This window comes from Camarhynchus parvulus, chromosome 2 (assembly GCF_901933205.1).
Source record: "Camarhynchus parvulus chromosome 2, STF_HiC, whole genome shotgun sequence".
Taxonomy (NCBI): Eukaryota; Metazoa; Chordata; class Aves; order Passeriformes; family Thraupidae; genus Camarhynchus; species Camarhynchus parvulus.
In genome coordinates, this window is record NC_044572.1 from 92336132 (window position 1) to 92363351 (window position 27220).

At 42.1% G+C, this 27220-nt stretch overlaps 3 protein-coding genes across 3 annotated transcripts; 2 read left to right on the plus strand and 1 right to left on the minus strand.

Moving 5' to 3' along the window:
- Positions 1-747: 747 nt before the first annotated feature.
- Positions 748-8362, plus strand: C2H6orf62 (chromosome 2 C6orf62 homolog). The gene is made up of 5 exons (XM_030971679.1): positions 748-2978; positions 4869-5045; positions 5611-5733; positions 6450-6584; positions 7074-8362. The coding sequence occupies exons 1-5, from the start codon at positions 2850-2852 to the stop codon at positions 7197-7199; spliced, it is 690 nt and encodes a 229-aa protein (XP_030827539.1). The 5' UTR covers positions 748-2849; the 3' UTR covers positions 7200-8362.
- Positions 8363-15147: 6785 nt separating this feature from the next.
- Positions 15148-21506, minus strand: ACOT13 (acyl-CoA thioesterase 13). The gene is made up of 3 exons (XM_030943724.1): positions 21161-21506; positions 18007-18191; positions 15148-15854 (listed from the first exon to the last, which is right to left on the minus strand). The coding sequence occupies exons 1-3, from the start codon at positions 21239-21241 to the stop codon at positions 15698-15700; spliced, it is 423 nt and encodes a 140-aa protein (XP_030799584.1). The 5' UTR covers positions 21242-21506; the 3' UTR covers positions 15148-15697.
- TDP2 (tyrosyl-DNA phosphodiesterase 2) lies at positions 21311-27144 on the plus strand. Its single transcript, XM_030943723.1, has 7 exons — positions 21311-21517; positions 21592-21680; positions 23658-23825; positions 24495-24586; positions 25054-25172; positions 25552-25722; positions 26513-27144. The coding sequence occupies exons 1-7, from the start codon at positions 21332-21334 to the stop codon at positions 26792-26794; spliced, it is 1107 nt and encodes a 368-aa protein (XP_030799583.1). The 5' UTR covers positions 21311-21331; the 3' UTR covers positions 26795-27144.
- Positions 27145-27220: the final 76 nt, after the last annotated feature.

The following is a 27220-nucleotide window of genomic DNA, read 5'->3' on the forward strand; positions in this document are numbered from 1 at the left end:
TCCTCGGGAAGCGCTGCGGCCGCCACGGAGGAACACGGACTGTCGCACTGGCTGCTGTGGCGAGATCAGCGCTTCAGGCACGCCCTTCGCCATGTCAGCTCTGAATGCATGTTGGACTTTAATTGTTGTTTTATTTACAGTTTTACTTTGCATACGTGGGACGGGCTGAATACAAACCGCGACGGACCAAATTACACAAAATATGCCACTTCGGGACTTGTTTACCTATAACATCACCACGCTTAAGGCTGAAACAAGTTTAAGTTGACGATGACGGAATTTGGGGATCAGGCGTTCCTCTGGTGGGATGGAGGGGAGCTGCCCCAGGCACATACCATCTCGGGCGGGCGGGGGGGGTGGGGCATAGCTCTTCCCTCCCCTTTGCCTCACACCCTGCCCGTCGTCGTTCCCCCGCCTCCCCCCCTTCCCCCCGAGAACGGCGTTGAGCAGCCCCATCCGGGTCCCTGTCCCGCGGGCACCACGCGGGGCGAGCGGGCGGTTACACGAGGCGTGACCGCGGGGGGTGGAGGGGAAGAAAGTGTAGGGCAGTGCGGATTCCTGGCGCGGTGAAAGCTCGGAGACGCTCCAAGCCGCTGGTGTACTTTGCTTCCTGCCATTCCCTACAAGGCGTGTCCACGGTGGTTACCGAGGTTGAGATCTACTGCCTCGACCACAACAGTGCCTCGCCCCCCCAGAGGCACGAGGGCTTGGTACGCGCCGGCGGTGCGGGTAGGGCGGTGCCTGTGTGACTCAGGCGCTGCCATTTTGAGGGGTCCGTGGTGGCTGCGCAGCTGCACTCCGCGCTCGCTCCGTGCCGAGGCACAGGCACTCCCGCTCCCTCCTGCCCGCTCCTGCCGTCGCCCTCGAGGACGTCCCGGGACCGCCTGGGCGAAAAGAGGCTCTCCTCAGCCCTTTCATCATTCTTCCCGGCCGTCCCGGTCCTGTTCCGACGCCGCTCCGGGATCTCTCTATGCCCGCCGCCCTCCTCCGTAGGAGCCGCTAGCGCAGGGACAGCGTCCTCTTCCTCCTCCTCCTCCTTCCGCCGCCGTCGCCTCTTCCTTCTCCTTCTCTCTCCGCCACCATTTCCCCACTCCCCGGCCCCGGGGCGCTGAGCTAGACTATGGGGACCAGGTCGGGGCCGAGCAGCGGCAGAGCGGGCGGCCCGGTCACCGTGTCCCCTGCGGCAGGGATGGGGGGGCTCCGCGGCTTCGTGGCTTTATCTTGACATGGCTCTTCTCCGTGCTGCCAGCACCGCCGCCACCTCCTCCTCCACTGCTCCTCCTGCGCCCGCCGGCTGCGGGTAGCGAGCGGGCCACGGTCCCGGGCTCTCGTCGGAGCCTCTCAGTCTCTTGCTTAACTCGGGGGGAAGCTTTGGGAGGGGTTCCTTTTTTTTTGTTTGTTTTTGTTTTCCTTTGGTTTTTTGTTCCTTTCTCTCCAGGGAGAGAAGGGGAGAAATACTTTTTTTCCCCCTTCCTCTTTTTAACCTAGTCCGACGAATTTGTTAACCTAAAAACTTTTTAACCCCGACTAATCAAACACCTGGGGAGGGGGAAAAATGTCTGGAGAGAGGAAGAAAATAACCTGATAATTGGGGATTTGTTTTTTTTTTCGGGGGAGGGTGATTTAGAGGTTTAAAATTGCAACCTAAGTTGCAATTAGAAAAAAAAAAGGCAAACAAAAACCTCGTAGAAAATCTGTCACCGAAAAGCAGGAGCGAAACGCACTCCATGTTTTCCGAGTCGTGGCCATGAAGTGAGAGGGGAGAGAGGCGGTGCTGCTGTGGGTGTCCCGCTGCCCCGGGCGCGGCCGCCCTGCGCGCAGAGAGAAGCCGAAGGGAAATCCAAGAGCGCCGGCCATGCACAGCCTCGGCTGACCGTGCTCGCAGCAGCAGCAGAGAGAGAGAGGGAAGGATCCCCGGGGGATCAGCAGCCCAGGGAGTGTATGAGGTGTCGGGGGATGTAGGGCTCTCCCACTGCTAGGGAGCAAGCCCAGGTTTGGGGCACTGATTCAGGTTTAAGTCTCTCGGTGAGATAATACTGTCCTTTAGAATCCCTGCCCGCCCCTTGTCAATGGCCATCATGATCCCTCTCCTCTTGGGCAGCAGTAGCCTCAGGGTAGTGATGAGCAGGATGAAGTTAGAAATGACTCCGCTGTCTTTTCTCTTTGCTCCCCTGCAAACCAGCGCTGTGTTGTCTGTAGTTGATTTTGTTGTTGTTGGCGGCAGAGAAATGTCATACTTCCCGGGTTGTGCACTCCTCCTTTGCACCCTTTTCTCTGCTCTCCACCAAGTATAATAATTCTAAAGAAAAAGACAGGCAACATAGCAATAGTGGAAGGCTGAGAATAATAATCAGTAGAGTCATGAATCTGGCTGGGGTAGAACGCAGTTTGTAATTTCAGCTTCGGGTTTTTTTTTTGTAAGCAGAGCAAAAGTACCCCCCCATGGATTGGGTTTGTGCCAGTTGCTTTTTATTGTACACATAAATTGTGATAAGATTTGTTTGGGGTTGTTTTCTTTTTTTTCCCCTTCATTCTTTCCCACTTATTCCTGCAGCTAAACTGTTCAGATTTTTCTCTTCGAAATTCTTTGGGGTTTTTTCTTGATTTATTGTAAAACCTCTTCTCCAGCCATGGCTGGACAACTACTTTCTTTGTTTCTTGACCCCTCCAATGTGACATTCTTGTAAAATATTGCCTCAGGTGCGGTTCTGGGTTACATTAGCGTTTGATCTATTCAGTTGTATTAGGAGGAATCAAACGACTTGTTTCTGTTGTACTTAAGTCTTACGAAAAGGTGCCCATAGTTTAGCGACAGTTTCCAAAGGCTTTAGTACCACCTATATTACAAAATGGGGGACCCAAACTCCCGGAAGAAACAAGCTCTGAACAGACTTCGTGCTCAGCTTAGAAAGAAAAAAGAATCTTTAGCTGACCAGTTTGACTTCAAGATGTACATTGCCTTTGTGTTCAAAGACAAGGTAACTTGGTTTTAAAGTGTGTGTGTTTGTTGCATTTTAAGTGTTCTGTGCAAAGTCTTACTGCCTGATTGCATCAAATGTTTTATCCTTAACAGAGTCCATTGACTTTTATTTTTTTTTTAATTGCTAACTGCTATCACACTCAGTTCACGTTTGTCATTTTGGCTCTTCGTGTTTTGTAGTCTTGTAAGGCAGAGGGTTCCAGTGCCCCTTTAAATGGTTACTTAGTAACTTCTGTATTGGGTAGATATTTTTCAAAGTTAACCCTGCAACTCGTTGAGCCTAATTGGGGTCTGTCCTGCCCAATTGCCGGCTGTGAGCTGTTGGGCTGTGAAGGCAGTCTGGCTGGGGCGATTGCCGAGTGTGTTTATCTGGTGAAAGCAGAAGGGAAGACCTGGCAGTTGAAGGGAGGAGTCGCAGGATGGGATGTGGAAATGGCCCAAGTGCGCAGGCACATGTGGAACTGCTGCTGTCATCTTGAAAGGGAATGGGGAGGGCAAAGAGAAAATCTTCATTTGCTTGGCTGCCTCCTCTGCTGCTGAATTCCACTCATCTGGGTGGGGAGCTGGGTCTTTCTAAAGCCAGCTATAGGCCCGCAATTGTGGGAGAGTTTTTATCCACAGATCGTTAAGGGAAGTAAGTACTTAGAGGGAGGAAGTGAAGATAGAAGCAATTGGCAGTAGAGTACATAATGCATGTAGATGAGCTCTAAAATTGTTTAATCTCATATGTATAGATTTTTGCATTTGCTGTAATTGTTAGGTGTTTTTAATGAAGACTTTTCCTTGAAAAGGTTCTTTAAAATTTATGGGTTAAGTTTGCTCTTGTTTGTCAGTTCTAGTGCAAGCAGAGATGGATTTTATTGAGGTATAATTTCTGAGCACTGGGTAATAGTAACATAAAAATAAATGTTTAAGCAGTGGCAACAATTAGATTTTCATAGATGACACAGCTGTAACTGTTTCAGTTGGACATTGGTGCTACTTTTTGGTTGCTTTGTAGAAATTCATGGCAAATGCCTGTTTTAAATCCCGTTATATTTGCTTACATCTCAGTGAATTGAAGATGTCCATTCCATACCATTTTGCTTAAAGTAGGAGTTTAGCTCAAGTCAGCATGGTCAGCAAATAGTTGCCTGTTACCTGTGTTCTGATGGGGGGAAGGGAAGTGGAGCATTATTTGGTGAGATACACTTTGTCTCTTAAGCAGGTCAAGACTTCCAGTGCACTGTAAGAAAGCTGTTAGAAACAAACATATAATTTTAGTGATTTTACATTCTCATAATGTTTTGGCCTTACTTGAGAGATGCTGAAATATTTGTAGTGAGTATAAAAGTTACATAGCAAATGAAAATAGTTCTCCTTTGAGAAGATTATAGCGAACTTCAGATGGGATCTCAGTCACCTGCTGTCACCAAATGTGGCATTGAAAGATTTCATTTTTCATAAAAGGCCAACATTCAAAAATTGAAAAGGAGAAAAAAGGTGTTACCTGATTTTCAGAGAGAAGCTTGCAGAAGTTCTTGGTGTTACCTGATTTTCAGAGAGAAGCTTGCAGAAGTTCTTGGTCACCCCAGAGCTGTATACTCTACTTGAAGGAGTAATTCTGTTAATGTTTATATGGAATCTTAGTGTTTTCAAGATTGATATGTAAATCTGCATTTTTGGAGACTACAAAAATCTGTTCAGCTTTTATAAAAGTTGTCAGTCTGATTCCGTTTAATTTATGAACTTTTTTGCATGTGAATTTTAGAGTGATTTGTGTCAAAGTCCTAGTCTGTGTGATGTGTATTTTATACATTATACTGAAAATCACAAATCCTGAAATAACCTGTTACCTAGACTTTCCTAAAAAGGATTGTAATCTTAATGTAATCTGTACTTTTTTTAGAAGAAAAAGTCAGCGCTTTTTGAAGTGTCTGAAGTGATACCAGTCATGACCAATAACTATGAAGAAAATATCCTGAAAGGTGTGCGGGATTCCAGCTATTCTTTGGAAAGTTCCTTAGAGCTACTGCAGAAGGATGTAGTACAGCTCCATGCACCCCGCTACCAGTCCATGCGCAGGGTAAGGCTCCTTTTTATGCTTGCTGAATTGTACTTTTCCAACACTTGTGCTTTTCCTTGGGAATCTTGAAGCTCTTCCTGCCTTTTTGTTTTCTCATTTGCTGCATGAGGGCTCTGTGGGCTTGTGTTTACATGTTCTAGTTTGAAGAGTAGCAATGGAGTAATAGTTCTGAAGCTGTTAAAATACGTAGTTCTTAGGTTTTACCTTTCATTTGTTTCATTCAGAGATGTGCATTGGGAATTGTATCTTCTTGCCATCTTCGTCCTTTAGAAGGCATGTGTTAGTAATTCTTGCAACAGCTCCTGCTGTACATCTAAGTGATGTTGCTTTATGAATATTGTAAGACAGAGAGTCTTTGCTAATGTTTTCTTAAAGTTGTAGTTTATATTAAGATACTGAAATTCAGTGGCATGCAAGAAAGACTTCAGTATGAGTAATGCAAATGGAAAATCAAACAAATGTTGTACAAGTATCACCTCTCAAGTATGTGCCTGTATAGATAAGTTGCTTATCTGTGTCTTTGACCGTTGGAGGGAATGTAACTAAAGAACTTTATTGCTCACAGGATGTGATTGGCTGTACCCAGGAGATGGACTTCATTCTATGGCCTCGCAATGATATTGAGAAGATAGTCTGTCTCCTGTTCTCTCGGTGGAAGGGATCTGATGAACCCTTTAGGCCTGTTCAGGTATTTGGTTTTGGGTTTTGACTTCAGTAACTAACTTGTTCCTGGAGGGAGTGTTCTCTTTAACCACTAAGTTGATAAGGTATGCAAGTTCTGTGGATGTTAGAAAAATATGCTGTCTGCTTTTATTTATAAAGCAGTCAGTGTTCTGAATGCCAAATTCTGACTCCTATCTTTATGCACTGTTGTATTAGCCCTTCCAAAATGTAAGTTTCCAAAGGGCCTTTGCAAATGACATGCATGTATAAATGCATTCAGTGTGTTTGTATTTGTAGGAGTGGATTAGATGTGCCTCTTAGTACAATTGAATCTTTGTCTAAATGTGATAGTGTTGTTAAGGTTATGTCAGTATTCCAAATTGCTGTATTTGATTAGATGGAAGACTGAGATGGGTGGAACCTTTGCATTATAAATTGTTGCACAGGGATTTTCCGCCATAGGAAGGTAAATTGGGTTTTATATATGCTGCTGGTAAAGTTGTACCTTTGAGTTGTTAATGTGTCATTGCAATGGCTGATGTCAGTGTTGACAGAATGAAATTAGGGGATTCTTTAAATTGTGTCAAGACACTGCCATGGTCCTCAGTTTCTGCTTTTCAGAATAGGTCAGAAAAGGAAAGAACAAAATTGGTTGTAAAGCCCCAGACTGAAGAAAATTAATGGGTCACACGTGAGCTTTATATTGAAAAATATTTTATTTCCCTCCCTCACACCATGTAGGCCAAGTTTGAATTTCATCATGGTGACTATGAAAAACAGTTTCTGCATGTTCTGAGCCGAAAGGACAAGACTGGAATTGTTGTCAACAACCCTAACCAGTCAGTGTTTCTCTTCATTGACAGACAGCACTTGCAGGTAAGCTTCTTTTGTCCTTGTTTTAACAGGTATATTTTAATCACAAAAAGCTTTTTCTTCTTGGAAACATCAGTGATTTTGCTGCAAGGTACTCAAGTAGAAAAACTGATCATGCATTCATGATTGCATTTTGGCAGTTTCAGGGGAAACTTATGCTATAAATAGGACTCATACATGCAAAAACTAACTATGGGCCACTTATTTGTTCACATAGAATTAATGTTCTTGTATTAAAAATTAAAGAAGTTCTGAAATAGGCCTAACAGTGTTTAAGAAAAATTAAAGCATTGGTATAGGTGACAATATGGAAATAATTCAAGTGAAAAATAGTGAAAACGTTTTATGTATTAGAGTTTGCAGACTAATTTTAAGCTCTGTCTATTTATGTGTATGAAATAGTGAATTTTAAATGTCTTTGGGGGTCTGCCTACTAGTCCTGAGTTAACTTCTAGGCTTAATACCTTTTCTTTGTGTTTTCTTTGCCTGTAGACTCCAAAAAACAAAGCTACAATCTTCAAGTTATGCAGCATCTGCCTGTACCTGCCACAGGAGCAGCTCACTCACTGGACGGTTGGTACCATAGAGGATCACCTCTGTCCGTACATGCCAGAGTAAGGTACTGGCCAGCAAAATGGGGAAGATCACAGAATGCAGCAGTGGATTTTCACTTTCCTCACCACTTCATTCTTTCAGAATTTAGAAGAAAATGGACTCATGTTCAGAACACTATACATTGTGAAACTTGATCATCCTGGATTTTTTTAATCATTTGTATCTCAGAACTTTGCAATTTTTTTTTAGATGTTTTCTGCATGGACCTTGTGAAAGAGAGGATGCTCTGCACACTTCTGCACTGCATCAGCATCTTACTGAAATGTGAAATGAAGGGACTGTACATTGAAACAAATGTATCCGAAAGCACAAGGTGATCATTTGTGGTGGTGTTCCCATTTGTGCTGGTCATGCCCCCTAACATCTCTAATGTTAACCATCAGTATTTTGAGGGTGAGAAGTGAATGTAACGGGTATAAAAGCCTTATAGCTTTGCTGTTCATGATTGTATAGACGAGCACTATCATTCATTCTAATGAACGAAGAAGTGGCTGTTACAATAGCAAGTATGTGTGGGAAAGAAATCTTCCTAAAAAAAAAAAAGCATCTCATTTAATGTATAGGCATTTTTTGCCTCTTTTATTTTGCTGGGCCATGTCTTAAGTTTACTGGCACTTTTGTTTTGGATCTCTTTCCCCAAGTTGCTGTATAACTGTATGAAGGTATTCTTTTGAGTTGGATGCATTTATACAGATGAGGCAGACCTGGAGTCTGAAGTTGCTAAAGCAGCTCAAAAAAAGGTAAAATAATAGCTGCAGAAACAATGTTGGTAGAGGATTATTTTTTCTTGAGAGTTGAGACTTATAAACTTGCAGGTGAACTGTGCAGGAAATACTGGTTTCTAAAACATTTCTTACAGAAAACCCATTGAGGTTGTTTTTTTTTTCTTTTGGAATAGACATTATAAACCAATGTATAATAGTGTTTGGAGTGTCAAAAGTTGGTTCTGACAGAACATTTTAAGATTGTGCAATGATAAAAGGAAGACTACTGTATAGTTTTGATGATAAAGAAGGCTCTGCTTAAGGGTTGAGTACTTTACTGGAGTAAAACTGCATAAGCCTACTCCCTCTGGATAAAACTAGTGCTTACCTGTTTAAAACTTGTATTTAGCTTTTGTTTGGAATTGGAAAAAATTGAAAATTAAATAAATTAGGTAAAAGATGGCTGGTTTTATTTATGGAAATCCTATTAATGGAATCTTAGTAGCATCTTGCATCTTAAGAGTGTCACCCACTACAAACACTGAAAATGTACAGACTGTAAAATGTTAAGATCAGTGGCAAAGGTGTTCTTGCAAATGTGGGCCATATATTTTGAAAAGTACTGGTCAGAAATAATGGCATTACTAGTATCTTACTTTATTGGTACGTAAGTATTTTTACTTCCAAGGTTATAAGTTCCTATAGATTAATATGAAACACCCTACCAAAACGCCACCTGAAAGCTCCAATTTCACTTTCATAGTTGCCTTAAGTTAACAAAGAAATAATGCTAAGACTTTCTAAAATATTTAGTGACTACCATACCTGCTAATAGTACTGAAAATTTCTCAGCTTTAAGTGCCTCTTTGAATGATCTGTAAGACATAATGCAAAATGTCCACATGAAACTTGAACTAAGTTTTATAGGGTCTGGAACATTTAAGTTTCTGGATTTTAGAATTTTCTTAGTAAGTGCCATCCTTTGTTCTTAATTTGTCATTTTGGACATGATCTCACCACAGTGAGAATACGGTCATAGTTACCTTGGTCAGCAAACAAATGACAGTTCTTGCATTAGGTATTTTAGTTTTCTCCAATCTGGTTTCTCTTAGAAAAAGCCTCAAGATGTTGGTCTGAGTGGCTGTGTACACTGCTTTCCAAGTGTCAGCAATCATACAGACTTTAACTTTGATTCTCTGTATTACAGGAAACAACCAGTTCTGTTTAATTCCATTTTTAGTTCTGTACAGGGTGCATAAGACTGGCTGCTCATTTGTTCCTCGTGAGAAACCATACCATGCTTCCTTGGGAGAGCACAGGATTAGAGGAAACAAGCAATTGGAAAACTAATTTTGTTAAATGTGGTCTATACTACCCAGCTAGCAAACCTTATGCTTTTGCTGTGCTATCAGAGGGATTTGAGAACCATCTGCCTTGTCTAAATAGTGGGGAAAAAAGATAAGGGACCAGCATGTTTCAGAGCTGAGAATGTTGGGGGATATGTGAATTTGTTCTTGTATCATTTGGCATTTTTGAAGAGTTTCTCTCCCCTTAAACAGAACAGCTTTTGAGGGAAGAGATTCCTGTTCCACTTTTTGTCAATGGAACTTGCAGTTCAATCTCAAAATATTCTTCCATTAAGTTTCTGTAGCAAAATGCCCTTCAGAAGCAAATGGAAGTAGTTCGTACCATCTAGCTTTTGGTTTCAGGCCCTCTTTATATAAGCCTAATGGCGTTTTTGGTAGTCTTTTTTCAAAATGTAGGTTTTATCTCACAAAACTAATTTTCCAAAGCACGGTTTGTGATGATGTGCACCTCATTTTTGGAGCTGTTTGTAAATACAGAAAGGCGCTCTTACAAGAATCTTAGTTACTGCCTATTGTCAACTGCTTGTGTGGCTCCCTTGGACATACTAATACCAAGAATTGAAATACACTCAGTATTGCACCTGAGTATGGGAGTTTAACCGGGCTGCTGCTTAAGGATTTGTCATGAGACCACCCCCCTTGGTAAGTGCCAAGGGGGCAGGGATAAAATAAGTAGACAGAAGACCATTAAATGTTAAATGTATCTCAGTGAATTGTCTGCTGAAGGGAAGCTTGTGTCAGGTGCTTCTGGGTGATGAGAAGCTTCTTAAATGTTAGAGTCTGTACATGACTATGAAGCTTCTCTTCACTTGTCAAGCTTCTTCAGCTGTGCAAGAGGTACCAAAATATGGTAAGATGGACAGAAGTGCTGTACAAGTACTGCCAAAATGCAGCAGGCCTGTAGTTAGTTGGCAGTTGATGCCCTTTGTCATGTCTGTCTCCAAGTTGTCATGTCTGTCTCAAAGTATAAATTCCCTCTCAAAAGCTATATTATAGCTTTAGTGTGATTTTATAAACATGAAAATTTATGTTAAGTGTTCTATCAGGTACTAGAAACAGTGGAGTTAGTGCTTCTCTTAAAAAAAGGAAAAAATCGGTTACTTGATTGGTTACTAATCTCTGAGCATTGAAAGGTAAAGGTACTTTAGATAAAAGGTACTGATCTCTCATTGCAATTTCATTTTTTCTCATTGCAAAATGTTAAGTTTGTTAGAAAAACAGCAGGTGGAAAGATGAAAATTGGAACTTGTAAAATGACCTAGACTTCAAAAAAAAAGACATTTCTGGAAGACCTATTTGATTGTACTTTGAAAATACAAACCTGAGGATCAGCCTGCACTACAGTAAGTGGTTGTGATCCTTGGGAATGACCACATCTATTCCTTGACACATAAGGTGCAATGGATTAGTTTTGAAATTACTTCAAAACATCACACAAATGCCATAAAGGCTTGGTCCTTGCACATTCTTGCAGCCTGTGAGCTCTGCAGGCATCCTTCCCTTCCCACCCCTGTTCTGCTGCCAGGAGAACACTTGCTTTTTCTTGCACTTGTGTGCTGAGTCGTTTAGGTTATGTGCAGTTACTGAACACCAGCTTATGCCGAATCAGGATCTGGGGGGTTGAACAGTGAGAAGAGTCACTGAAGGGTTTTTTGCCTCTTAATAGTGAGATTAGTCTAATGGACTGTTGGAGGCTTCATTTAATATTGCATTAACATTACTGCCATTGAGCGTGATAGCTGAAGTCAAGAATGAGTAGAGAGCATTTACATTCACTAAGCAAAGAGACATGCCATGTGACTTTACCTAATTGCTATTTACTTTTATTAGCCTGGAAAGTCATCTCAGATTTTTCATTTTGCATTTATTGCAGCAGTAAATTTACAAGCTGTGTAAGCCTGCAGACTCTGGAACAACTTTCTGGTGTGAAGCAATGAGACAAAACATTATTAGAACCCTTCAGGTCTGCAGCAGTAGGTGCTGCTTTCTGCTTTGTGCACAGCAGCTGGGAGGGAGCTCACCAGGCTCACTGGGCAGTGCAGATGCTGTAGAGGGAGGGCTGTGTCAGCTCTACAGGTTAACTGAAGCTAAGTGTAATTTCTCTTCTGCTTGGGTGGCTGAAATGCTTTTTAGGGCTGAAGATATCCGTGGCCTACTTCTGCTTGGAAAGGATTTACATATGGAAAGGTCCCTTAATTTAAGCACAATTACTGTATGCTAGAGCACCCACTAAAAAAAATGCTGTTCTGGACTCTGGAGATCTATTCAAGCAGCTACTGCTTTTAAGCAAAAGAAATCAAAGATCCAGAATTTTACTAGAGTTACAAGCCCCAGGTACTGTCTTAGTAAACAAAAATAGGGGTATTTTTTGGTTTAGTTCATTTATTTTTGGTGCTTTTCCTGAAAGATAGCAAATGTGTCTTGTTTGATGAAAGGTGGCAGGTAATTTGTTTTCTTTTAAGGGAGAACTGTATAACTGTATATGCTGCTGCATCCCACAGCCATGGCAGCTTGGGATCCTGGTCTGGTGGTAGCAGTGGTTCAGTGAATGCATTGCAGAATAATGAAGGTGATAATTCTTATCATGAACTCAAGCAGCAAAATAGGCATATAAGTGGGTCTTTTATATTCCTGGGGACAACGAGGTAAGGAGAGGTTTGGGGGGGTTCTGCCTAAATGGGTTTTTTTGCAGATGGAAATTCTAAAATGGTGAATGATATAATGCAGTGGGAAATTCTTCCATATGCCCTGAAAGTGGCTCAGAGCCAGTCAATGAAGCTGAAAAGATTTGAACTGCTGTTCAGAACAGTTACTTAACAGCCTAATTCACCTGACATCCCTGCCCTCCCTGCCCCATCCCTGTTAGGTGGTGGTTTGTGAATTTGAGAATTGTAAACCAGCAGCTCAGCCATGAGAATCCTGTGATGGGTGGCTTGACCTAAAAGACTTAGAAGGAATTCTGATAGTTCAACACTTGTTTCAGCAGTGACACCCTTCCTTATCTTCTCCCTAGTTTATCACTGACATCTTCTCAAGAGCTGGAATCGTTAATGACTAAACCCCTTCTCACTGCATCTTAATCTGTGATCTGTATCTGCCCTGATCAGCATCTGGACTCCCGGTTTCAAATGCCAGTGGGAACAAGTCTGTTCTGATTCCTTATTTTCTCAAGGCGTCTGTAAAGCATAGCTGTACATGGTGCAAGCCCGTGGGTGTCAGTCTGAAAGCGTTTGTGCAATAGCAGGGATGTGAAACCAGCATGAAACACTTGGCTGGAGAGGGTACTGCATGAAGTGGGAAGCTGAAGTTAGTTTCCTGAGAGAGACAACTGTTCCTCAACATTTCATACCACTGAAATGTGGTACGAAATGGCCACTTATGTGGCCTCTGTAAGAACAGACATCTAGACATAAGTATAATTTGGGTGTTTGGTATATTTAAAAGAAAAACCCCAAAATACAACAAACTGCAATATGGGAGGGCTGGTCTCATTTTTAGCTGTTTAGAAGGAACTTGTAGTTGTCTGTCAGTTACTGGATATGTAATCTGGTGTACTACTAAGACTCACAAGATGAGCTCATGAAATCATTATTTGCTTGCTTGTAAGGGAATTATGCCTAAATCTGCAGTGATGGAACCAGGTCAGCTCCACAGGAGGTCTGTTTGTTCGAATGCCAGGTGGAGCCATGTACCACTTGTCCTTATTATGGTAATTTGTTTCCATTACTTTAAGATTCAGCTAAGGTAAGACACAGATTTTTCCACATATATGTTAGAGTGAAATCAGTAAAGAACACTTCCAAGTATTAAGTCTGATGCTTGACAGTTTACTCTCAAAGCTAGGCAAGCTCAATTGTGTCAGTTCCTTGTAAGATCATCTCTGCGCCTGAGTTCAGTTTTGAAATAAATTATGAGGTCAACATACTGCTGCTGGTGAGGGATAACAGACAAGGTTGTCTTAAAATAATCCATTTAATTAACTGCTTCTGAAATAACTGGCCTGCATATTAACCATGTCCCTCTTATTAATTAGGCAGTTCTAAAATACTGTGTTGAATAGTCTATTGTAAGGGAGAAGAGAATTCACTTGTTATTTCAGGAAGGTTTATTTCTGTTTCCCTCTCAGCCTGAAACAGTCCTTGCCAGGCTTGAATGGGAACAGGAGGATACTGCTGTTTCCGTGTTGAGGTTTGCCACTCTCAATTGGCCTGGATGCTTTTCAGCTGTAATTATGGAGATATGATGAATGCTAAGTGATAGAATGGGACCACTTAACTCTGATAGGTTCCTGAGGCAGCCAGTGCTGATGGAGGAAGTCGTGTTAAGTTGCAGTGGGACAGTTACACAAGGACAGAGTGGCCCCAGCACATGCAGCCGAGAGTGTTCTCAATATTTTGGCACATATTGAATTTGGCACCTCCTTCATTCTCACCCTCTGCCTTTTATTTCAGGTAATAGTCAAAATCACTCTTGTGTTCCAGTGAGGGGAATGGGTTTATAGCAATTGGAGGGGAGTGGTTTAACTATCTTCTTGGACTCTACTACATGAGTAACTCACATAAGCAAACTGGTAAACTTAAGAACGAGAAAAAAGATAAGTGGGGATGCCAGAACATGTTAATAGGAAGAAACCAGAGCAGCAATCACCAAAGTCAGTAAGTGCATCCAGTTGCTTTGATGGATCCTCTCTGCTCATCCGAGTAATTGCAGAGGAACTGGAGATGCTTAAGACTCCTAACAGTGCTCCAAGTGAGGGAGCTGTGACGTGAGAATTTCGTACAGTGCAGCATCCAGCTCTGATGAGCAAAGATTTAAAAAAAAAAAGTTCCTGCTGTAGTAATCACCTTTGCAGAACTGTTTCAGCAAAGCATTGTGTTCCTTTAAATGGGATTCAGGGATGATTTCTGAGTATGAGCGAGTGCAAGTCCTGTGGGAAAATCAATCATGAATGTACCACTAAAGAGAGGATGCTACTATTAAAAGTTCAACTAGCCACAGGCATGTAAGACCTGTATGCTTCTGAGGCAGTCCCAGAGAAAAAGCTTTTCTGAGAATGTATATACAATAAAAAACTTCTAAACTTGCAGCAAAAATACATGCTGGTACCCTGAGCCCACTGTAGATATTTTTTTAGAGATCTTCCACTGAAGGGTTAGTTATCCACTCATATTAGTTGTTTAAAAGTAATTTTGGAAAGATTAATGACACATTAGTAAACTTGTACATGTTTGTATTGAAAATCAGTCTGCATGAACAGGTTACCTAACTCATTGAAAATTACTTCTTTACGTTTAAGAATGCACAGAAGAAAACCCTAACTGCTCATCACAGAAGTCAAATGACTGAAGACAATGACTCAACTTCCACAACAAAAAGGACTTACACATGCCCTTTACTAGTGTAGATCAGCTTTTTCCTAGAGGAGAAAAACATGCACTGCATATGTAGCATTGCTGTTCTTATTACAGCTTGATAATCTTGCCATGGATCATTTATCAACAGTTTGAAGAAAGCAGTTAAGCCTGTCCACAACACTGCAAGAGGAGACCAGGCTTCAGCTGATGAACAGCAGCTTAACTCTACCACATTCAACCCAGGTCAGATAATCTACAGCCTTAGCCTCAATGAAAGCTAACCAAAATTACTTTTTTACATCTGTAACATGCAGCTGATGGATTTTAAACAAATATAACCACAGCCTCAGCTAGGGAGAGCTGAAAAGCATACATAATATAACTATTTTCACATTCCAGGATCAGAGGGAGACGATGACATCTTGGGTGAATTTATGTACAAGGGTTCCACCACTTCCTCTCTCAACTACTCCATACTGACAAGCTTTTACTTAGTGCAAAAAGGCTACAAAACTAAGAAACAATCTTTAAAAAGGTAGTTTCAGAAAGCTTTATTGAATACTTCTTAATTTATTACAGCATCGGTTAATTACATGTTGTATTAGCCTGCTTTACGCTTTCAAACCAGTTCAGGACGATGTTACAGGAACTCTGTACTACCACCTCAGGGAACAAGTACAGCTGGGAAGCACTTCTAGTGGTGTTTGAGTGTGACAGTGACAGGCCTGAAGACAGGGTTGCTTTGTCACATGATGCCGCAGGTAGAGAAAGCAGATCTCTTAAAATGCTGTCATGCTGGTTAACCATATGGCTGGTCCAAAGGCTCTTCCCTTCTCCTATCTTGACCAAAAAAAGCCAGGTGCCTCCCTGTGCTGTCACACTCTGTTGTTCACCCAAACCCAGGCTTGTAGCAATACTGGTGGTAATTAAGAAATCTGTTCATTTATTACAGAAGTGAGACAAATTCACTTGATAGAGACTATCACAACTTTGTGCAGATGATATTGCATAAGTGAGAAAATAATTCTAAATGGGATTCTGAAGTCCAACATTCTTATTTAAAATACTTTTTCATATTAATTTCCCAAGAACTTTGTATGTCTACCTTGTGCAATTAACTTTCCTGTAGCCTTATTTGTCAAATCCACAGTGGCAAATGCAAGAGTTTTTCCTTGCTTCAAAATCTGAGCTGTAATCAGTATATCTTCTCCAATCTTAGCAGCAGAAGTGTATCTTCAAGGAAGAAAAAAAGGAACAGGTAAGCAATTGTACTGAGGATAAATCCAAGAATATTTCTGCATTTTATATTATCGTGAAGGAATTTGTAGAAGCAGGTTATAAAGCAACATCTCTGTCTGCCTGCCTACTTGCAAACCCCCACTTAATGGATTTGAGCTCCTCTAACTACTGGCAGTGGTAAGTGTAAGAGTTCTCTGAGAAAATGGAGGCTAGAAAGAAACCCATTGGCTTGGTTCTGAGGAAAAGTCTGCTTTGGAACAGAAACAATGAGGCATCCAAGACTTCAGTTAAAAGTTCAGCTCCAAGTCCTATTCCAACTGCTGGCTTCCTACAGCCTTTCTAAACTAGTTTGGCTGCTTCAGCTGCAAAATGTCAATGTCACAAAGGCTCCAGAAGGCCATGTCTGTATGGAACTGTAAGCATAGGTTAACTGTTCCCATACCCTGGTTAGAGGAAAGTCATGGAAATCGGCACCCTCAAATGTTGTTTCCATTAATTAGAAAACTCTTGTTTTATTTACATGAGCAGGAGGGTGTGCTTTCAAAACGCACTCTTTGGGGAATAGGAAGAAATTTCTGCACAAAGAATTTCCCTGGAACAAATTAGGAGGAACATGATCCAACCATGATCTGAGGTAAGGGAACAGTATTCAAATGTTAGAGCTGCAGAGGAAAATGAAGAATGGCTGGATGTTAATCTTGTTGAGATAAATTTCATCAGCGAGTCCATTTTTATACACGACACCATGTCACAAGAATGTCAGCCACGCCTAACGCTGATGTAGCACCAGCTCCATTGCTTGACAAGGGCAGGATTTCAGCCTTGTCTCATTTCCAGAAGCTACTGCTGATCCTCTTGTGGTTACCAAAAAAAATTTTCTCTGTTTCTCTCTGTTCTTTCCATTACTGAAATAGCTTCCTCATGACGATTTTTTAAAAAGCTCCTTCCCAAAAAGGAAAGAAGTTCTTGTAACAATATTTGATATCCAATCTCACTTGTTCAATGAATGCAGTAGTCCAAGTTAAAAAAAGATATTAATATTGCTTCATGTAACATTGCCTAAAGGTAATTTTGGATCACCTCCAGAGACAGCACTTTCTTCAGATTTCAGCCCTTATGTAATTGGGTGAACATAACTGATAGTGTCAATAATTCAGATGTTGGCCTCTTGTTATACCATTGCAGGAAAAAACCCATAATGATAGGAGAATTTTAGGTTTTAATTTCCAGTAAGATCCTAGTCATCAGAGTGGTGGCATGAAGCTTAAATAGATGCTTAATCCCCCATCTGCCTAGTGGAGAAATCAGAAGGTGCTGGGAGAGAAGGGAGGGAATCTGGTAAAGATACAGACCACTCTCCACACACTTTTAAAGCTTATTTTTTTTAAGGCAGTTTTGATGAGGGGTTACTTTTCTAACATTTTTAATGCTCTGTGTTAGTTATTCTAAGTAGGATTACTTTAGTTCCAATTGGTCATAATGTCTTCATTAAAAGTAATGAAGCAAAGCTGACAAGCTACAATAGCATGATCAAAGAAAGTTTCAGAACAATTGGTTTTTTAAGACACCGTGCTTTTACAGGAAGAACTATTCTCAGTATAAAACTACCTTAAAATAACCTAGAGCAAAGGATTCTTCTTTCACTGAGAAATTCTGATTCAATCTGTAATTCACCCTCTATACACAACAGAGGTAAACTCTGCTTTTTCTCTGGTTTATGGAGTAATACTAAAAAAGGGTTTACAGAAAGCTGCTTACCCTAGAGCTTGGGTTTTGAGGAGACATTAACATACCTGCACAAGCAAAAATTGAAACCAAACCAATTTCTTAGGAGTAAAATTGTTGACATATCAGCATCCCTTTACATGCTGATATGAAGGAATGGACACTTTACATAAGCTTTATGTAAAACTTATTTATTACATAAGCTTTTATGTAATAAATAAAAGCTTAAGAAGGTCCAACTCAAAATTTGAAACCAAATGGCAGTCTCCAAAAACACACACAACCCCTTTAATTTATCAAAACAGGACTTCTGAAACCAAAGAAAACACCCATTTTTAGTGAGTGCCACAGCACAGAAAAGATGTCCAATGGAGTCAGTAGGGGAAGAAAAATTTTTGGTACCACAGTGGACGATACCTACGTGATGTTCATGTCCACACTGACCCCAGGCGCTGCTCTTTCTGTGTACAGCAATGCTGCTGTTGACACCACATCCACAAGGGTGGCTGTCAAACCTCCATGTAATGTGCCCCCTCTGTTTGTATGCTCCTCCTCTACTTTCATTTCACAAACAACTTTTCCAGGAGTTGCAGAGTGAAGTTTCATCTGTATAACCAAAAAAGGAATAAAAAGCTTAGTGATAGTAGTACCGACACCTAATATTGCCCTCAATCAAATTGATAGTAATTTTTTTCTGACTCTGGACTCATGAGACAAATTAAAAGATGGAAAATAGAGTAATTCAACTGTCCCGTAAGATATTTCCATAGATTTTGAGCAGAAGACTGTTGCCTTAGAAAAATCTGTACTTCTAATGCAGACAAATATTTAAACTGACAGCTTAACAGAACTTCAATAGGTGCTATGCTGTTAAGAATTCCTTAGGAGGAAACTGTCTTCAGTTTTCCTTCTGCTTTAAGCCGTGAGTGAAAGACCAGATTAGAGGGAACACAAAACTGCTCTAAGTATCTGTGTGTACCATAGTTGTGAAGGCATTTGTTAGCTCACAATATGGTAATGAGACCACCAGTAATTCATTAATCATTACATAAGAGCAACCTCAATAAAAATCAGTATTTTGAAATGGGAGTTGGAAATACTAATCAGATTGCCTCTCTGACTGGAAATTCATATTCATGAGTAGAAGTATCCAAGACTGTATCACAATGTTACAGCATCGTCATTCCAGACCACAGGTGGTAAATCCAGAATTACAGCTCACCTAAGGTACCATGCTTCCCCCTATAACCAACAAAAGAAGCTGGAATTTTGACACCAAGAAGGTACTGCAACTCAGTATTTGAAAATCTCTATTTAAATTTCTTCAGTCAGTAGCACTATATTCAAAATCTGAAAGCATATGCAAAACTGGGGTAAGTTCCACATATATTTACATGCATAACTAAGACTTTGAAGTGCCTTTAGACTGTTAAAAGTAAAATGTGGACATATTTATTATATTTCTTCTTACTAATTTTAAGGTTTTTTAGAAGGGCATTTTTAAATTTGAATGTTTCCCTTCTGTTACCAGCTGAGTTTAAATATTTTTTGATCTTAAATGGTATTAAGGTTGAAATGTTTCCAGTTTCATTGTTCTTTATTTATAATGTATTGAAAGAGCTGAGTTTCACCCTTTCTGATAAAGTAAAATCTATCCAAATTTTGCAGACAAATGACACTAAGATCAGTGATGATGTAGTACAGTCTTCTAATGGAAAAAAACTGGTATTAAACAGAGAGGCAATTACTGAGGCAACATCCTAATACAGAAATAGCACCGGTATCAATGCAAACGCCAAATCCTAAATCAGGCATGCTGCACTGCACTGGAGGCCTGAGCTTCTGACAGAATTTCTAAGGAGGACTTTACTGATGCTCAACACTGGGAGCAGATTGCTTCCACTCCCATCAGGGACTGGTGCTCCATCTCACCAGCGAGGTGAGGAAAGCATCTGGTCCCATTTGTCATTGCTCTGATCTGGCACTACATGCCTGCTCTCCTTGACAAAAATAGTTCAGTATTTGAATGCTTCCAGGACCTACTCAGCTAGAGCTGCTGGTCTGTGCTTCTCCCAGCCCTGCTGTGCTTGTCCTCCCACGCGTCTGCCTCGGGGAACAGCACATTGCTTCAGCTTCCAGGCTTTAAACCCACAGTCGTTAGAGCCTGGGTAGATACCACATTGGAGTTACACCAGAAACTAAGTCTGAGGCCTGAGGTGAAAGGTTTCAGACTAAATGTGACTTCCCTGGAATAAGAAAAACCTCGAGTCATTTACTTATGGTAAGAGAGATTTCAGGTATCTCGCAGAAAAGCAGCAGTTACTTTAATTAAAACTGCACTTTTTTTGTTATTATCATCAGATTCCTAGCATCCTAATTCTAGAAGGTTGCAGGAAAAATCCGAAAGCATTCCCCAGGAAGACGGGAAACCTGTCTCCCAAGGCTCACTTCCAGGCAGTTACCTTTACAAGCTGAAATGCTAATATCTGTTCACCACTTACCAGGATTTAAAAGGAGCATAAAGTTATCACAGTGAAGTGGTGACTAAGAACTAAATGAACTATAAATATATGAACTATCTTCTTAAAGCTTTATACATTTTAAAAAAAACTTTATACTCACCAACATGTCTTGGAAAAACACAACTGTAAGAATTACTTTGTGAACAGTTGGTTTCTATTAAGTGTATCCAACAAAAGCACTGCTTCCATTATAACATTTGCTCCTCCATAATGCAAAGCCATTTTTACATGGCTGATTTTCTTAGCTATATTTACTCCATCACCCCATGTCACAGTTACACAACCAAACAAAAATTAAAGTAAAAATTTAACGAGAACACTGAAACTGCTTCTAGAACAAGAACTTTCCTACACAGCAGCTATGCTACTGCATACTACACAAATTGCAGTGTAAATTAACAGTAACTTCAACTTTTTTTTGAGCATAATGTAGCATGACACTGCAGCAGTACCAGTCAATTACATTTCCTTACACCAGAATGTGCAGTGAAGGTATAGTGTAAGGCCTTGTGTTGAAATTCAGAGAGTACTGGGGAGCGCGTTGTGCTTTCAGCCTGACTTCAGGCTCAGGAGATGTCATAACGAGACACCTTTCTAATTTTAAACAGGGAAGAGTTTATTTTACAATTTCACCGCCCTGGAAGTTAGTGGCTTCGCACGTACTGCGAAGGAAAGAATGCCACCTGCTGAATGACTCCTGAAGGTTATTCAGTACAGCCACCTTCAGAGAGCTGCTGGAAGGCAGCTGGAGCGTTTAACGAGAGTCACTGAATAACAATCGAGTAATTATTCTTATTGTAACAATTGCGTTTCCTACCCCGTGTTAGCAGCACGGCCACACGCCAGGGTGCGAGGCCTGGAATGCGGGGAAACACCGGCGAGCCTGCACCGGCGGGCTCCTGCCGTGCGCGCAGCCCGCCAGGCTCGGCCCCGCGCAGCGCCCGCGGCTGAGCCCGCTCCAGCCGGTTATTCCGGGAGAGGACACAAGGCCGTAGAGACGAATTGTCCCGGCGGGGCCGCGCTCCCGGAGCCCTGCCCTCCAAGTGCCCGTACCTTGCCGAGCACTCGGTCGAAGCCCTTCGACTCCACCATGTACTTCATAGCCTCCTTCAGGCTCTCTACCGTGAGCCCCATGCTGCCGCCCCGCTGGCCGCCGCCCGCCCGCCCGCGCCCCGGAACGGCAACCCCGGCGGGCGGCGCCACTCCCCGCCTTCCGCCGCAGCCATGGAGGAGCGGGCCGAGGCGGCGCCGAGCCCGCCGCCGGCGGAGCACAAGCGGGAGCAGGAGGATGAGGAGGCGCTACACGTCGCCAAGCGGAGGAAGGTGCTGTGCTCCGAGTTCGCCGCCATCACCAGCAGTGACGAGGCCGTGGCGCGCCGCTTCTTGGCCGGCAGCGACTGGCATATGGAGGTACGGCCGGGGCCGGCGGCACCGCGGGGCTGCCCGGCGGCGGCCCCTCGCTGCCAGCCGCCCCTGTGTTTCAGAGGGCGCTGAACGCCTACTTCGACCCGCCGCAGGACACGGAGGCAGCGGCGGGCGGGGCGGCCCCGGCCTGCGCGGACACCGGCACCTGGTAGGTGATGGGGACGGGGGGATGCGGCAGGAGGAGCGGGTCGGGGAGCGGAGCCTCCCGGGGGAAGGCAGGTTCCCCTCGGCAGGAAGACGCTGGGGCCCCCACACCCGGGGAGAGCTATCGCCGGGCCGAGGCCTAACTTGGGGAGCAGCGCTCCCCTCCCGCCGGGCATCGCACCTCGGCTGAGGTGCAGCGGGGCAGGTGGTTCCTGTTCCTTTTCTGCTCCCGTTCTCGTCCTTTCGCCACGTTTCTCTCCCGTGGAGAGGCTCTCACGCTTTTGGGCTGCCTTTTCCCTCTGTGGATCCTCTGGACTGGTGGATTGTGAACCTTTTGGAGAAGGCACAGGCACATTTTCTTCTCATTGCCTTGTGTTGTGCAGCGATACATATGCAGATTTTACCATACATACATTTGTATATGTGTAAATTATGCATATTTGTATTACAGCGGATGTATGCATATTTTTATTTCTATATATAAAATTGGCACATACATGCACACCTTGTTAAACATACCTGTTAAAGTTAAGATGTAAGATCTGTGTTTTACATACACCATCTCATAGCACACCTGGAGGGGGTACTGAGTGTACTGATCTGCATGTGGAATTGAACTTTTCCAGATCCATGCCGGCTGTGGTTTAACCCCAGATACCCACTCACTTGAACACCCTGACTTACCATCACCTTCTCAGTGGGGTGGGAAAGAGAATTGAAAAAAAATATAAAACCCATGGGTTGAGGTAAAAACAGTTTTACCTCAGAAATAAAATTAATGATAATAATATAAAATTAACTGTAATGAAATTTGAGATAACAGAGAGAGAAAAATGGAAGCCAAGAAAGATAAGTGATGCACAGTACAATTGCTCAGCACCCACTGACTGATGCCCAGCCCATCTCTAAGCAGCAGTTGGCTCCTCCTGGCCAATTCCCTCCAAGTTCATTCACTGACCATGATGATTTATGGTATGGAATGTCCTTTTTGCCAGTTCAGGTTAGCTTGCCTCGTCATGTTTCCTCCCAGCTTCTTATGCACGTGGCAGAGCATGGGAAGCTGAAAAGCCCTTGTCTTGAGGTAGGCACTAGTTAGCAACAACAAAAACATTAGTGTGTTGACAACAGTATTCTGACCAGGTTTGCTTGGCAAGGTTTTGGTAGTGAGGGGCTACAGGCATGGCTCCTGTGAGGAGCTGCCAGAAGCTTCCTTTGTGTCTGACAGAGCCAAGGTCAGCTGGCTTCAAGGCAGACCCGCTGTGGAACAATGCTGTGCCCATCAGCGATGGTGGTAGTGCCTCTGGGATGATGTACTTAAGGTTAAAAAGTTGCTGCACCCAGCATCTGCAGCAGAAGAGAGAACTGGAAACAGCCCTGCAGACACCAAGGGTCAGCGAAAAAGGAGGGGCAGGAGGTGCTCCAGGTGCAGGAACAGAGATTCCCCAAGTGCAGAGCATGGTGAGGTAGCTGTGCTCCTGCATGCCCATTGGAGAACCACAGTGGAACAGAGATCCACCTGCAGCCCAGGGAGGACTCCCCACTGCAGCAGGTGGGTGCCTGAAGAAGGCTGATCCCATGGGAAGCCCATGCTGGAGCAGGCTCCTGGCAGGACCTGGGCGCACATGGACAGAGGAGCCCATGTTTAACAGGTTTGCTGGCAGGACTTGTGACCCTGTGGGGAGCCACTTGGAAGCAACCTGTTCCTGAAGTGGGGAAAGAGTTGAACTCAAGTGCTTTGGATTTTGTTGGTTACCATCTGATTAGCTTACATCAGAATAGTAAATGTTATCTTCCGTCCATAAGGTGGAGAAAAAACCACTTCCTTTGCCTGTGTACCACAGTTCTGTACGACTGGAGCCTGTATGTTTTAGTTACTGTGCTTTTAAATGATGTTGAGATCCATACATGCTTTAATAGATAAGTGAGGCAGTCACAGATAGGTCAGTATTAGCATATTAACAAACAAATACACTCTCTTTAGCATTGACCTCACTGCAGATGCAACTACAAGTGCTGCTGGTGTCAACAGTGAAGACTCGCAGCAAAAAGAAGATGACAGCAACTTCTCGCTGATCACCTGGAACATTGATGGGCTGGATCTGGGAAACGTGAAAGATAGAGCCAGAGGAATCTGTACATACCTGGCATTGTAAGTACAGCCTCCTCTTTGTATTGTCAGGTGCCTGGATTCAACAGGAAAATAAAAAGGCTTCTTAATTTAAGAATTTACAAATCTTCATGTCCCAGTTATCTTAATGTTAGATGCAACAGATCAATCACCCTATAAACCCTAAATAGCTGAGAGTTGTTATACTGACTGTAAAAGGTGTGAAGCTCTGCAGCATCCCAGAGGTTAAATGTTTTGAGATGGCTACTTTAAAAGTCTGATAATGAGCAATATTGTTCAAATTGCAACCATACATCACAAACATAGTTCATAATTGCATCCTGTATATGAGACTCTTCTGGAAAACATGTCCCAAACTCACTTTGCAGCTGCTTAAGTTGAATTCCTCATGTTATGTAGTATATGAAACTCTAAAGGTTGTGGTAGAAGGAAGTCATGCATTTTATTACCATATTGGTTTCATGTTCCTAATGACAATTGTTTCTTCCCTTTTAGTAAGGGTGGTGTCTATGTGCTGCTAAATATAGTGCAGATGTATTTTTCTTTTTTAAAGAGCAAATTCTTACAAAACCTAGGAAAATGAGGGCAAGGTGCACCTGAAATCCCTGACTTTGTTCCATTTGGCCTTGGAGCGTTGCAGTACTACTTCTCAGTAATTAATTGAAATTTTTCTTGCCTTGCTGATTTCAGATACAGTCCGGATGTTGTGTTTTTACAGGAGGTCATCCCACCACATCTCCCTCTTCTCCAGATGAAAGCAGGCAATTACACTATTATTCCAGGTAAGAAAATACCCTCAGGTCCTAAAGACAAAAACCAGAAAACAAAGGTTGGGTTTATTCTGTTTCTCTTGCCAAAACTTCCAACCATTTTAAAGAATATAAAGTGAAGACGGAAGCACTTGATGTTTCTGTGTCTTGGTATCAGCATGTAGCTTGATGCAAATTATGCATGTGAAAAGCTTGCTTTTCTGGTGTTTTCCTTTGTATTTCTTTCTGCATTTTGAAAGACTGGTAGCAAGGGTAATCAATAGTACCACAGATAAGTAATTTTTTTTTAGGTATCTGCATTTAAACAATCTGGAAAATTCAGACCATTATTATGCAACTTTTCATTAATGACTTAAAAATCAACATACTCTGGAAGGTTGTGGTAAAAAGGTCTCTCAGAACCTTAACTGCTTTGTGGCTGTTCTGCTTTGGCACAGCAGAAGATGTCCTCAAACATTTCTTTGCTTGGTCCTCTGTAGGTAACATAGATGAGTATTTCACTGCTGTAATGTTAAAGAAATCGAGAGTGAAGCTACTGAAACATGACATAGTACCTTTTCCAACGACTGCCATGAAGAGGAACCTTTTAGTTGTGCATGTGAGTGAGTCAGGATGTACTAAGCAGCTGTACTTCTGCCTTCCAAACAGAAAATCCCAGGAAAGGCTTAACTGGCTTTTTCTCTGTGACAGTCTCAAAGAGCAGAAAAGCTTCTCCAAGCATACAAACACAGTGGCATTTGATACTGACAAACTTCAATCTTGTATGCAAGTTACTTACCATACTTTGCTTTCAAGTCTCATAACCTCTGAAAACAAAACTAAAAGCCTGTTATCTTTCTGTAAGCCCCTTTTCTTCAATGTAAAACTAATATTAACCAGAGCTCTGACATTCAGTCATTTGCTTTGTGATGAGATTTTGTCTTAGAGCTTCTTATCGTGATGTGGATAGCAACACTGCCTCTTTGTTTCACACACAGGTGAGCATATCTGGTATTGAACTTTGCCTTATGACTTCTCATCTGGAGAGCACTAAAGATCACTCCAAGGAACGGATAAAGCAGCTGCAAATAGTGTTAAACGAAATGCAGAAGGAGTCTGAGTCCACCACTGTTATATTTGGAGGGGATACAAACCTCAGAGACAGCGAGGTAAATAGAAATAAGCAACTTTGTTACTTAGAGAAGGTATTGTGACAAAATACCTTCTCAGGCTTTTCTGTTGTCTTTATGAGAAATTACCTGCTTAGGCAGAACAGAGATAGTCAACACTTAAGATGTGGAACTGTGACTAAGTAGAAATAAGCGTTGTTTTGGCTGAGGTGATATATATGGAGACCCCTTCCAAATAACAAAATGCTTTAAGAACAATACTTGTATCTGAGCAGATGCAGGCAGATTTGATGGAAGTTTTGACTTCAGAAACATTTTGTCATTTTGAGAACCTGGTCTTTACTTGTTCAACTTTCCAATTCTCAGAATCAATGAAGGAAGAGGGTGCTCTGGAGAAAACAGATCTTAATTTCCAGTCGTCAAGACAATCAAAATTAGAAGTAGTTTTTGGCTGCTGATACTAAAAGGAAAATAGGTGCATTATTACTAGAAGGTCAGAGTTTCACCTCTCCCTATCAAAATTCCATTGTGGTGAACTGGAATGACGTTGGTTTAGGAAACATGGTGTTGGCCCCTATACCTCAACATTTCAGAGCTGAGCATTTATTTTGGAACATGTTTTGGATTTAGAAAGTGCTACCGGAAATGGCCGTGCTTTAGAGTATCTGGAGAAATACCATAGTTTAGAAACATCTCCAAGATCTTTGATTTTTAACAACTTATGTTTTGCAGAAAAAAATCCAATGCTGCGACAACTCAGTTCTATTTTTTAAGGTAGAATTTGTGAATTCACTGTCCTGTGGAATTTTTTCCTTCCTTCTACCTTCAGGTTACTAAACTTGGTAATCTGCCTGACAACATCAAGGATGCCTGGGAGTTTTTGGGTAAACCCCAGCACTGCCGCTACACTTGGGACACGCATTCCAACACCAACCTGAATGCAGCCTACAAGTGCAAGATGAGGTTTGACCGCATTTACTTTCGGCCTGCAGTGGAAGGGGGGCATTTCATCCCACGAAGCATGGACTTGATTGGTTTGGAAAAACTAGAATGTGGCAGATTTCCTAGTGATCACTGGGGCATTCTGTGTAATTTTGATGTTATATTATAAAAAAGAAAAAAATACTTGCATCTTCAGCTTTTAGGTGATTTATTCTTGTTTTTACAAAATTTTACCCTCTCAGTTTAAGGTAGGGCATATTTAAGTTTTCAACCCATTCTTTGTTCTTGGCTTCTGCAGGAATGGCTTTGTTTCAAGCCAGGTTTCCCTTTTCCTATTGTATGCATATTTTCTTGAATCATATTTATTTTTGAAAATATCTGCAAAACCAAACAAATTCTAGTTTTAAAATGGCAGGAAAAACCTGTAAATACAATTCATAAACATACACAGTGATTTAAAAGACACTTTTATTTTGGCATGTATTATGATCTCATAATAAAGGCTGCTTTTTTGTATTTTAAGACCACTTTTATTGTGCGTTCATTGTTTGTAACCATTCCCATCATCCTTTATGACCTTGTCTTTTGTAGGATG

Coding starts and splice junctions, on each gene's coding strand:
- C2H6orf62 (XM_030971679.1), top strand. CDS start 2,850: ATGGGGGACCCAAACTCCCGGAAGAAACAAGCTCTGAACAGACTTCGT. Junction 2,979..4,868: donor CCTTTGTGTTCAAAGACAAG/GTAACTTGGTTT, acceptor TACTTTTTTTAG/AAGAAAAAGTCAGCGCTTTT. Junction 5,734..6,449: donor AACCCTTTAGGCCTGTTCAG/GTATTTGGTTTT, acceptor CACACCATGTAG/GCCAAGTTTGAATTTCATCA.
- ACOT13 (XM_030943724.1), bottom strand. CDS start 21,241: ATGGGGCTCACGGTAGAGAGCCTGAAGGAGGCTATGAAGTACATGGTG. Junction 18,192..21,160: donor TCGACCGAGTGCTCGGCAAG/GTACGGGCACTT, acceptor TTGGTTATACAG/ATGAAACTTCACTCTGCAAC. Junction 15,855..18,006: donor AGTGTGGACATGAACATCAC/GTAGGTATCGTC, acceptor TCTTCCTTGAAG/ATACACTTCTGCTGCTAAGA.
- TDP2 (XM_030943723.1), top strand. CDS start 21,332: ATGGAGGAGCGGGCCGAGGCGGCGCCGAGCCCGCCGCCGGCGGAGCAC. Junction 21,681..23,657: donor TGCGCGGACACCGGCACCTG/GTAGGTGATGGG, acceptor CACTCTCTTTAG/CATTGACCTCACTGCAGATG. Junction 23,826..24,494: donor ATCTGTACATACCTGGCATT/GTAAGTACAGCC, acceptor TGCTGATTTCAG/ATACAGTCCGGATGTTGTGT.